Here is a 13,078-nt window from a genome sequence, read left to right on the forward strand (position 1 = left end):
TCAGCAGGTGGGGAGCTCTTTTTCCTGGGCGGAAACTTCTCACCATACTGCATGCCATGAATAGCAGGGCGGATGGTGGGAATGAAGGAGGAAATGCAGCGAAAGGAGGGATTTCAGCCTTCTGGAGCAAAGCCAAGGGAAGGTTTATTCCATTACTCACATGCCTGTTAAATCCCATTTTGAACACTCCAGTGTGCACAGACTGTGCGCACTGCAGTAAGTTTTATTCAGAGCGGGAGGGACTGAAAATTCTTTTTCTAATAGAAAAGAGATGGATATATGAAAAAGGGGATTGGGAAGAAAAGGGTGAGGCAACCTTACTTGTTCAGTGTGCCAGGCTAGCCAGTGAGAAGTCAGTCTACTTTAAATGTTCCATATTTCCTAAGTTCATGCAAAATTCATCCCCAGGTCAACCCCCAACATTCAACTTTCAGGAAAAACAAAAAAACATATAAAAGTATATTTATACACATAGACATGTGTATGCCTGTATTTGCATCTCCTTCAATTGTGATGTAAGGTGGCCGGCTTCCCTTTCCAGATCCAGTGTTGACAGATTGGACCCACCCACAAAAACATTCCCTTTTGGTCAACGTTTGAAGGTCTAGTGGAGCACTGCTCATCCATTGAGGAACTGAGGGATGTTGAGGCTCAGCGAGGAGGGCCCCACCTCAGCGGAGCAGATCAAACACAGGTTTTTACCAAAGGAGCTTAAAAAAGAGGGCTAACCAGAACTTAAGCATTTCTTTAGACAGGGAAACTGAGACAACCCAACAGTCATGAACTTACTCTACAGCAGTTATCTTCCCTCAGCTCTACCACAGCAAAGGTATGGGCCAGAATTTGTAATTTCCTCCTTACTAGAGACACACAAAATAGTAATTTTATAGCAGTGTAATAGAATTCATGCAAATACAGCGTAAGATTAATTCAACAATGAAAACTTAAAGAAATCATTCCTAGGGACCATTTGAAGCCCACAAAGAGGCAACAGCAAGAAAACGAGAAATCAAATAAATCACTTCAACTTTTGAGGCACAAACTGGAGGGACACCCAAGCATTAGTATTCATTAGAAAGGAAATATGTTTTTGTTTCAAATTGCTATCTCCTTTGGATCACCTTGCTTTGCTTAATCTCAGTGTGATTAAGCAGAGAGGAGGAAACCACCACTGGCTTTGCAGACCAGGAATCTGAAGCATGGAATAAATAGGGCAAGACAAATTCACCAGCATGCCACAAGCATGAGGCCCATGTTTCTAAAAATCCTTAAAGCAAACAAATCAAGAAAGGGAGCATCAGGAATGAATCTTCCATGAAATACCTTCAAGGGGGGTGAAGTCTATGCTGTTGTAAAATAGGTACAAACAATAGCTAACAGCACAAGGAGAACACTTTCTACCCAAACATGCCATGAGAGGCATCACAATCTGCATTTGGATATCCTTCCTCCTGACCTGCAACAGGAATCAGCCTGAGAAAGGAGTATCAAAATCCAGCCTTGAATTCAAACAGTAAGATGCTTTTCCAAGAACAGCATGTCCCAGAGGCTGATAGGTAGGGAGGCTGACAGCTCATCACACAGCATTTCCCCATTGTGTGTGGGTTTCTTTTTTAATCACAGACTCCCTGCCTGCAGCATCACCTGCTGTGTGATGCTTTAAGGGTCACACGGAGATCCGAGGAGATTCTTAACTGACGGCTAATCACTGGTCTGTGTTTTGTTTGCTTGGAGGAACTGAGCTGAGGGTAACTTTCCCAATCAGTCACAGTCTAACGATTTTCCTCTAAAAATGCTATACATGCTTGATGCTGCAAACAAGTGCCCTGGATCAATAGTTCTGGCAAGTGAAATTGCCTGTTTGGAAAGAAAGAGGCATGCAGGTTAGATTCTTGGAGAAGAGCTTCCTTGTTTTTCCTCCTTCACTGCCAATTTCTTCTGCTACTTTAACCTCTTTAAAATCAAGGCATTTCTGAAAATCCGCATCAGCCACAAATTTAGTGCGGGCCGTGGTGTTCCAATTTTCGTGGTAGGCTGCCTTCCCCAAACTCTAAAGCAGCCTTCTTTCAGAGGCCTTGCAAAGGAGGCACCAAAGCCATGTCTTGCTCCCATTTTCAGTTAAGCTGGAACTATTACTTTCATGGCTAGTATTTCCTGTGGAAGATAAATTCTTGGTTGCTATTGTGGGGATGATTGGTACACATAGATGAGGTCTCCTTCCTAGTAGAAAACCAGCATAAAACAAATCACTGTAGCATTTGTGATGCCAGCTCTGCGCAGGTGAATTTTCTCATCTGCACTCGGCCATCCATCGTCAAGGTCCCTGGATGACCAGCAAAGCCACAGAGTCCCCAGACTGAAAGCAATCAGGCATTTCTTTTCCATGTCTACTCAAAGTAGCAAGGTCAGCTCTGTCCCCTGGCTGGATGCTGGTTTGGGCTGTAGGGTGCAATGCTGGGTGCTCACACAGGCAGAACAGCTTCTGAATTGCTGGAGAAAGCTCCTGAATTATCTCGGGGGTGAGGCAGGCTAAGGAAACGAGCCAAGGCCAGCAGAGGACCAGTCCCCAAAAGCCAAAGCAGAAAGTGCTCTTTTAAGAGCTCACTCCAGTTTAAACAAGCCCAGTGCAAAGCCAGAGCAGGGAAAGGCCTTACCTTGCAGAGGGCTGTTTGGCCCACACAGATCAGCCCCACAGGCCCTGATGTCACTGGGTTGAAGCAATGCCCCCTGGAGCATCAGCCTTCCTGGATCCCACTTGTACGGAGAATTTACTGCTAATGGGGCTGTAGCACAGAGTTGCACTGAGTATCAGTATCACTATGAAATGCCCTCGGCCCGCACCTGATTTCCACCCATTACTGAGATATAATTCTCTGCTAATCTCAAAAAGGGAAGGGGCAGCCAGCTTTAGTAAAACCCCACATCATTGTTTTTTACCTTCCTTTTCTATCACCAAATTACCAGGGTTCTGCCATGTTGAAGATGGACACATTGCACACACTGGCACACTCAGGAAAGCCAAGGGCCCAGATTTTTTCCGATCATCAGGAAATCAAACAAGTCATACTTGCTTTTTTCTACAGAAAATATTTATTTGCAAGAAATGAAAAGCATAACATACTTCACTACATACATATTTAGGCTACAAAAGCAGGTAGTCTGTTCTCTCACAGAATCAGGCAGATGATTTAAAAAGGAAAAACAGCAATTTCTTTCCACCCAATGGACATGTTTGCAGTATGAAAATCAGGTGGGACCGCATCCAGATGACAGCACTTGTACAAAAATAGACAGGCCACTGAACACAGACACAGAGTTAAATAGACATGGCAAGAGAATAGAGATATCTGCAGTCAGAAGAGGCCCCAGTGAAGTTTACCAAGGAGTTGCTTTTGCACTAGTATCACTGTGGGGTTGCTTTTGCACTAGTATCACTGTCCCTGTCATCTTAGATAGTTTCAAATGTTTGCACAAACCTATACTGCATTCACATGAACAGAGGGAGAGGGAAAGACCAGCTTAAGTGCCCTAGGGGTGTCACAGCAGAGTGACTTAGTCACAAGGTGCTGTTCTGTATGGTCCAAGGCAATGGAATTGGCCCTGGATATGTATTTCTCTTCAGGGGAGTAACACCAGGTGATTTACCCTTGGAAGGCCTAGTGAATCTCAGGGAAACTGGGATGTACTTGCACCACCCTCTGAGAGGAAACTGCTTCCCCTGGCTGGCATTTCACTGCGCCCAAGGGGTAGTCAGGGCAGCAGTGCTCCCAGGGAAGACCCCAGAAGACCAGCTCAACAAATTGTGTTCCTTGAGCTATCAGTTCCCAGGGGCCACCTTTTAAGGCTAACTTACACCACTAGAGGAAAAAAAAAAAATTCAAAGCCATAATGCTACAGACCAAAAATGATACCAGAATATAAAATAATTATTTTTTGTACCAAGCTAGAACTGTTCTATAGAAAGGCCAGACAGTCTATGCACACAAAATGACACAGTGCAACAACATTCAGTCGACAGTTAATCACAGGACAGTCTTCAGACAGCAATTCACACAACAGTTTTACGAGTGCTCCGTGATGTGGAATGTGAACAGGTTTCAGAGAGAAATGCCTGGACTTTCTGCTGCACCAAGCCCAAAGTGCCCTGTGTGTTCAGGTAGATGCCTTTATTTAGCAACACGTATTACATTAAGAAAACTCTGTGTTTTTGATACCTTTTGATTATTCACCATGCACACGTGCACAGATTCACACACACACTCGTTCTTGCTAACTGTACAAATGAACAAAGCAAGATGCCATTATATCAGCACCACTGGATTAAAATCTGTCATGGTAAAGTCAGATGTGAGCAGAGTCCTGTTAAAAAAAATTTATTACCTGCCTCTGCTTCCCCTCTCTCTCTTCTACTCCCTTTACTATGGACTGCTAAGGTTTAAAAAGACTTTTCCTGCTGTTTGGAGGGGAAAGTGGGATATAACATAAAGGTCAGGTATGCATGAACAGGACTACATAGTATTAAAAAGCAAGGGGAATAGGAGTAAAGCTAAACCTAGCAGGTAACTAATGAAAGAGGCTATCACTGCTGATTTATGGAATCAAGAACTAGAAGGTTTCCCTGTGATGTGAGGAGTCCCTTGACCTGCCTTTCTTTCCCCCTTTCTGTAAGACAGGTCTACAAATCCAGCTTTCCCATGTTCTGTTCTCACCTCTTTAGTTGCAGCTCTTGGAGGAAGAATCTGGAGATCAGCTGTAGGGCAGACAAGAGACTACTGCTAATAAAGAATATCCAAACTCCATTCAGCATCAGATCCAAACAGCATCACGAATGAGCTTCCCGCATGATGCACTTTCTCCTACACAGGAATTTGATTCATATATATATATACACACCTTGGTAAAGCAGAAAAAGGCCTGACATAAAAATGAAAAAACCAAATTGCAACTTCCCTCTCAATCCTGGAGTTTCCAATGGATGCTGATCACCTAAGCAATGCAGTACTAATCTGGATCAACCTTCAACAAATTCTCTGAATGCCCAATGTCACTTTATTGGCCATGAGAAAGCTACAAGATGGATTGAATCCTTACATCTTCTTTGAAAAGACCTTACTTAACACATACATCAGTTGATTCCCCTTTGCTACCCCCAAACCTGTTCAACTTTATCACTAGATAGTGCAAAGCAGCAACACATCATAGCACTGCACTATTATTTAGGCTGGGACAACTTTTGTAGCCACAAAGTACTGACCTATCATTTCACCTTCAGAATACAAAATGTTCCCTTTTTAATTAGTGACTCGAAAAAGAAATATTTTAGTCACCAAGAGTATAAAAATACTCCATATTCCTCTGTTCTTAGCTGCGTGGGTTTTGAACAATGGCCTCTTGGCATTAGCTAGAATCTAGAGCCCAAATACTCAGTGGAAATCCCTCCCAACGTAGCAATTAGCATCATTCACTTACTTGACCTACATTCTAAAAGCGTCTAGACAGAATTCACCACTGATAGTCTGGGGGGATGGGAGTGGAGAAGTGGGTTGGTTTCTTTAGCAGGGAAAAAAGTTTTTAGATTAATTTTTGGTCTATGTTAGAAAAATCAAGAACACATTGAGATATACTGTTACACAGAGAGACGTGGAGGAAGAGGTCCCCTGTCAGTACAAATCAGACCTGCAGCCTCCGAGAGCAGTGTGTGAGAACTATGCTGGTTATATCAGCTGGGATCTGGCCTAAGAACCTCAGCCTAATCCATTAGTCTGTGCTGCTGAAAAATATTGAATGGTACAAACGAAATGAAAGAAGTGCAGCAAAGAACTATAAACAGCCTGGGGGGAAAAGCCCCAACATTATCTACACACTGCTAACAAGGCTAGAAACATCACATGCCCTGTGCTTCAGACTTTTTAAATATACATATATATAAAATAATGCCCTACATTCCTTAATAGCTTATCTCCCTAGAAGCAAAGACCCAACAGATCTAGATGCTTTAAAGCTATAGGCCAAAAGGTAAGTTTACTAGTGTGTATAAAATTGTGCTGATGAGCAACATAACCTTACAGCTGAGGAATCTTAAGTTTATCACTGAAGTCCTCTACTGGAAATGGAAGTTATGTAGCACATAAAGCCTTTGCTTATCCTGTCCATACACACCCGATTCTACAGCACCAAGCCACTGATCACCAGAAAAAGCACACTAGCAGAAGGCTAAGGCTTCAAGTAATAGAGCTGAACTAACTAAAAGCACTTACTGGCATCCTCCCTGAATATGCCTTACTACTCCTGCCCTATGCCCTTAACTCAGAGCACAGAAGCTGCCTCTCCACATGGTCTGCAGTGCACCAACACTCCCACTGAGGTCATCCCTGGATGCTGAGGCTGGCACCTGTGCTGCCTCCTTCATCCCCTGCTAGGTACAAAACACGGGCACAAACTCCCTCTGGAGATTGTGGGGCCCTTGCCACGCAACAGCCTGTGAGTAGGTGATGACAGGGGATTCCTTGGCCCCTAGCAGAGAAACCTGTTCCATTAAGGCCCCTGAAGAAAAATGATCACAAACATATCAAAGTGAAGCAAAGCTTTTCCTTATTATAAAGTAACATGTAATACAATAAATCCCCAAGCAATGTGTGTGCTAGGTCAAGAGATTCCCTAAAGGAGTACCTAAAAATAACTTACAGGATTACACAAATTCAGATTATAGCAATAGATTATCAAACACTTACAAGAAATCAGTACGGCCATACTGGCTTGGATGAACTAGTACAGAGGCCTGACCCAGACCATGGGTAGTTTAAAATGCTCAGGATGAAAACATGATTATCTTCCAACCAGATTTGAACCAACATGCCCAAATTAAACACAAAAAAGGGCAAAGTTTTAATGGTGGCGAGTGCAGTAGGTTTCAGAGAGGAGGAGCCATTTTGGTTGTGCAAAATCATCTGTTTTAAGAACTGAGAAATAATTCCACTTTGGTTTTCACGCAGTGACGTTAGCCAGCTGTATCTGAAGTGGGAGGTGATCCATTTAGCTGTCAATGGGCAGGAGCTCAGGCTGCACAGTGCAAACTGCAAGACTGGTAAGTGGTGGTGTGCTTCGCACCCTGGGCCCCCTTTTGCAAAACATTTAACCACTTGGTTGCCCTCAGAGCAAAGCAAGGGGGTTCTGGAAAAAAAAAGACCGTTTAAAGAATTTTCTAAACTATGACCTTGCCCACTTATGCTGACCAGTCGGGGTCAACCCCAGCTTTCTCCTGTCACTTTGCTGACCTCAAGTGGCTGAGCAATGCAGCCATCCCTTGTGGCACTCACCAGTGATCACTGTGAAGCCTTAAACCATTTAAAAAAAAACCAAACACAAAAGTTGTTAATGGATACTGGAATGATTCAGAGAACCCAGCAGGATCACTGTGAAGAGAAACAGACTTTATGGCAGAGACTGACCCATGCCAAGAAGGGAACTCTTGCAAAATAGACTACAACAGCATTTCTCCTCTCATGGTCACCTCAGGTAAAATATTAAGGCACTTGCATAGACAAATAGGGCATTACCTAGAAAAGCACATCTGTACACCAGAACTCAGTACTAGCTCATGGAGTCAGGCACTTGTTTCACTGTCGCAGATGTGAAACACCTTCTTAAAATGGCACAGAGGGGACTGATCCACAGTCCCCTCCAGTTCACCAAATTCCTTCCATTCATTTCGCTGAATTTTGAGTCAGGCCTGAGGGTGGCAAATAGGATGCCAAAGGAAGAAAGTCTAAGGAGAATGAAGAACAAGAAAGGAGCTGGTGTGACAGCTGCTGTAATAAAATACAAATACAATATTTTACAAAATAGAATAGTTGCAGGAAATATCTACTGTACATAGTAAAAAATTATTTGTAAGGCTAGGTTAGTTTTTCCCTTATTTATCAATAGGAAAAAAGTAAAAGAAAAAAAGCGCTTCAAATCACTTTTTTTTTAAATTGACTTTTTCTGGTAAACTGTAAAGTAGCTATGCTAGCCTGCTGAATTAGGATTTTCACATTAAATCCATCCTCAATGGAGCACGAGTGCCCTTCTGTAGGAACCAGATAAAACCCTGCTCACATTCTGGACTGAGTTCAACCATGCCCCTGCAAGGACAAATTGCAAGAAGCACAGCTCAGGCAAAGGCATGACCAGGGTACTGAGAGAGAGGACGCTTGAAGACAGTAACGATGTGGGGCAAGGAGAAAACAAAGCATGGAGAAGAGTACTGGACCGGGATCAGACCTGACTGCTGCTCTTGGCTTTCCCACTGAGCCTGGGCCAGTCAGTTCACCTCCCCATGTGCTCATCTCATTCCTCTTTCAACAGGTCTCCTGCCTACAAAATCAGCTCCTCAGACTAGAGGCTGCCTTGCCATACAGTTAATACAGTATCCACCACCTCTAGGCATGAACCGTGCCTATCTGTACCCAAAGCAGTTGGTCTCAGATCACATCTCTGGAAAAGGAGGTAAGAGGAAAATAAGACACAAGGCTTTATATAAGGACAATTCAAGCTTAAGGGGAGGAAATGGGTGTTCAGTGATCTTTGTGTGTCCGATTTCAGAGTCTGCCCAGCTCACTTGCAGTGTTAGGAAAGCTCAGTTGTCTTCATTGCAACTGCCTGAACAGAATTTTTCAAAGCTAATAAATACTATTTACAACAGTAACAGGAAGATGGCAAGGAAGGGAAAACAAAACACAAGACAATCTGAGACTGGGTCTAAACAAGAAATTTCATCAGCCACCTAGAAGCCAATAAATTAAATCCATATGGTCCTCTCAGGAGGCACTTCTGGTTTAAGCCTTACATTGATTAAGTTTGGGGAAGGAACTGATTTAAGCTAAACAGATTAGCCTTAAGCAGACTAAAGGGCATCAGTCTAAAATATTGCATAAATGTAACAAAACCTGCTTTCTAAACAGATTTAGTTGAACTAGTGTAATTCTCCCACACAAAGTGTGATAAGACAGTGACTGATCTTTGCTTAATTTCTCAAGGGTGGAAGCAGGGAAGCCTACCAGGACTGCTTTCAATGCACAGAGAAACCTACCCCGCTAAGTGATGAAGAGGCTGGAGGGGAGAAGAGAAAGAGCCAGGGGAGGACAATTCAGCAGCATCATGGACTAGCCCTCTCCTGCCTGTGCTCTGAACGCAGCAGTGTCAGGGTCTTTTCTTGTCCCTTCAGAAGCAGGCTGCACACGTGCCTCTATCCCCCCAAAAGGCTCAAGTGCTGTAGACCAGTAGGCAGAGCTGTGGTGGGACTCTAAGCACCATCATGCTGCATCTCCTCTCTCTCCCAATTACCTTCTCCCAAGAAACCTATCACCCACATGCTCCCATTGGTTTTGCACAATTCACCCTTCTCCAGAATGTCTTTGTGCTCAGATCAAGCTGTGTGCATGTACAGACACACACACCCACCAGTCACTGGCACACTGCTGGCATCATCTGTTATCATAATTCAATCCTGCCCTTGCAGTATTAGACAGGAAAGGGATAAAAGCAGAGACAGGGACTGTGTGCGACGTGAGGAAGGGAGTTACAAAGACAAGAGATCCCATCTGTAGTCACAGCCTCACCAGTCAATGCAGAAATTGAACTCCCTCTCTTTTGTACTTTGGTTCACTGAGGATGACAAGTCAGGGGAACTTTGGTTGAAAATATGTGGGAAAGAGGGAAGTCAAGAAAAAAGGCCTTTTTTTATTTTTAAGAGGTGGCATTGACTCTTCTATCTATTTCAATTATCTTCAGTGTTTCATTTCCTTCTAGTTCGGAGTTGACTCTAGGGAACAAAAAAACAAAGGTTAATGCTAATAGTAATTTTTAAAAGTACATATCCTGCTTGAATTGGCTAATGCTAAAGAGCCATTCAGCATTTACCAGGTATTTGTCAGTCAGTTGAGTCTGGTAACATACTGAATTAGTCATCTCTCTGATTCTAGGCAAGCAAAGGTGCAGCAGAAAGAAGCACATGTATTTAAACCAGTGAATCGCTCTCTTTTCAGAGGCCTGCAAAACTTACATTTATGCTAAAAAAAAAATAAAACAACAACAACAAAAAAACCCTTACATTTATGCTGAAAGTGAGGGAACTCAGTGTAGGAACTTAAGTACTCAGGTAATTTTATATGTCTGTCTCTTGAGACTGAGTCCTGCAAACTTTCTGCAGTAATGTTTTAGTAAGATGACTGCTGTGAGAAACTCCAGCTCTTCACGCCCATACCTCATAGAAAGCCCAGTGAGTCACAACCTCACACTCCATACAACTGGCAAAAGCTTATTCCTTTGGGAAGCACACAAGTAAGTGCTTTAAAGAAGTGGGTAGGCCCAACTAACAGGCTTACAGGGGTTAGGTTTCTGGCAGAAGTACTGAGTTTGGTAGCTGTATTACTGCAGTTCTGCTGTAACTACTTCTCCAGAGCAACAGTGACTTTGTAGACTCTCCAGATAAAAACCAAACTCTTACTTCATGCTTCGTGGTGCCCAGCATAGTTGAGCTGCTAGTCTAACCTCCGGCCTTCAGGCATGAACAACAGTGACAGAACACCTGTGTCCCAAGCAGCCCACCCTGCACTCACCTGTGCTGCTGCAGGCCCAGCAGCACTGATTTCTCTAGCCTGGTCTCGTTGGCTATTGTGAATTGCATTATATCATCCTGCTGCGTCCCTGACACAGCTTCCAGGGACAGTGCTGTGAACTTGGAGGTGTCTGTTTGCCTGTCATTGCGATCTGCAAAGGAGATCGGGCTTGATGGCTCCTCCAGCTGGTGAGGCTCTTCATAAATTAGTAGACTCCTTGACCTCACTGCATACAAAGACAGAAGGCAAAATGAGATGAGCAACAGAGAGCCCAGAGAACAGCCCTGGTCATTTCAGGAAATGGAAACTGTTAGAGCAGAGCCAAAGCAGCAAAGACCTTTCTTTTTCACAGTGATTAACTGGCAATTTGATAGCTGAAGAAAGAAACCACAGGAATGCTCCAGGTAGGGATCAAAAAGCTCTAAATTATTCACAAAACAAGAACAAAATTAAATAATAACTTTGATAATATATTGGTTCACTATGGTTATGTAATACTAACAATTTCCCATTCAGTCCTTGGACTCTTTGGTAACAGTGGCAAAGAAAACATCAACTGAAATAATTTGTGCATTTTAACAGTATGAACATTTGCTACTGAGTAGAAACCCTGTTACTTTTCACAGACCACTATCTTTAGTCCCACAAACAGAGGCAAAAATTCTTTAAACAGAAGCACCAAGGATGCTAGTGGGGAAAAGGTTTTGCTCATTTTTATGAAGACTGCTGCCATCAGCATAGTTTGCCAAACTATCCTTCTTAGAAAAACATGGGTTTATATAAAAAAATGGCCATTTAAGGAGCAGAAAAGCAATAGGTGCTTGAGAAGGGGGTTAGGAATGGGGGTGGAAAACAAGTGCTTAAGTACAACCAAGTAAAGAGCAAGACTGGAACAGCTGTCACTTACCAATGGAATCTGTGTAGGACTCTGGTGAGGAATGCTGCCTGGGCAACACCATCTTTGTAGCAGAAGGATATGGCCCATAGCTCTGAGAGAAGCTGCCAAAAACTACTGCAAAGCACAGCACCACCATCTGGCAAAGGGAGGATGCAGGAGAAGTAAGTGCACTTGACCCACATGCGCACATGAGAACTGCTACTTTATCAAAACAAATCATTTGAGGCCATTCTCATCACTACACACCTAGAAAAGGCACCTATACAATAACAATTCAGTGTTCTAAAGGGCACATCTCAATGCTGGTTTCATTTTCAATGTCTGCACCATTCTGACCAGCTGCCTTATTTACTCACGAAGTTGAAAAGCAGATAAAGCTGCCATGTGTGCTTTACAGATACTGCTGAGAAGTTCCAAGGTCACTTCTGCTGCTGGCCCCAGTCTTGCTTCCAAGTGACAGTGAAGCTAGACTGGGAGAACATCTTAGGCCTTGTAAATGATTTCCATCAATTTGCAGCACTTTAGGTATAAAGGCAACTTGATAGATGAGTGTAAGGAAGGAAAAGGAAATGTTTCATTCTACTAATTTTCTTATCTTTACTACTACTGAAATAGAACAGAGGTAGATTTACAGCCTCAGTCATATTTTGATTTGCTTGAGCAAGTTTATTTTTATTGGTATCAAAAGAACCGAGCCTCAAAGATCACCCTTCATTTTCATTTTATAACCCTAAACACCATTTCCCACATATAATACTGCAGGAAATTATAAACTGGGTTACTTGGAGGAGCATTGCTCCTTCTTTCATCACTGCAGCACCCAACCAAAGGCACAGGCCCAGTCTCCTTCAGAACTTAGTACCTTCGCACAATCATTAATCTTCATCAGTCACAAGTCTCACCTCCCTCAAAATTGTCAAATCACGAAAAAGAACTCGAGTTCCCCAGGCTGCAAATTTGCCATTGAGAGGCTTTGCAGAACAAGAGATGTGCCTTTGAGGAGTGGAAAGAGATTCTCATTCCCTTACAGTTCCCAGCTTTAGGGACACTCACCATAAGACAGGTCCCTGTTTGTGTGCTAGCTGCCTTACACGAGCGGGACACTTTGCCAGCAACCATGGCTTGGAGTCTCTGCAACTGCTGCAGAAGTGTTCTGGAAAGCAAAGACAACAGACAAGCATCACACACACTGACCTGCTTGTTGGTTAAATAGCTTTTTGTTTCAAATTCCACACATGGAAATAATACAGCATTTAGGATAAGGTAGAAATGGTTAAAGTCTTCTCCTTGAAATCACTAGCAAGGAATGTTTTTAATTTTATGAAGTTTTTACATGTATTAGCACTGGAACTTTCAAAAAGATCTTTTGCTTTTCCCTCAGCTGATGTCCCTGAACAATTATTTCTTTAGTACTTTCAGTAAGTTCTTATAAATAAAAACTGTATTTTCAGTGTTTCTATAAGAAATGGCACATTAACAACTGAAACTGCTCTACATGCAAGAGACCAGTTGCATATATACCCTGACTCTGTGTCATGAATTCAGAAGGAATTTTGCCATTATTTATATAGATGAGCAATCG

At 42.9% G+C, this 13,078-nt stretch overlaps 1 protein-coding gene across 2 annotated transcripts in view; it reads right to left on the reverse strand.

Annotated features, from left to right (window-relative positions):
* Positions 1-3,067: 3,067 nt before the first annotated feature.
* The window catches only part of CREB3L2 (cAMP responsive element binding protein 3 like 2), a 35,958-nt gene continuing 25,947 nt past the window's right edge, over positions 3,068-13,078 (reverse strand). For both annotated transcript variants that reach the window (XM_017739980.1, XM_008638139.2), the window contains exons 8-11: positions 12,550-12,649; positions 11,506-11,632; positions 10,599-10,824; positions 3,068-9,802 (exon numbers count right to left, since the gene is read on the reverse strand). In XM_017739980.1, coding sequence (XP_017595469.1) covers positions 9,727-9,802; positions 10,599-10,824; positions 11,506-11,632; positions 12,550-12,649 — 529 coding nt within the window. In that variant the 3' untranslated portion in view covers positions 3,068-9,726. The remainder of the gene's footprint in view (positions 9,803-10,598; positions 10,825-11,505; positions 11,633-12,549; positions 12,650-13,078) is intronic.

The sequence above is a fragment of the Corvus brachyrhynchos genome, unplaced genomic scaffold, assembly GCF_000691975.1.
Source record: "Corvus brachyrhynchos isolate BGI_N302 unplaced genomic scaffold, ASM69197v1 scaffold27, whole genome shotgun sequence".
Lineage (NCBI taxonomy): Eukaryota > Metazoa > Chordata > Aves > Passeriformes > Corvidae > Corvus > Corvus brachyrhynchos.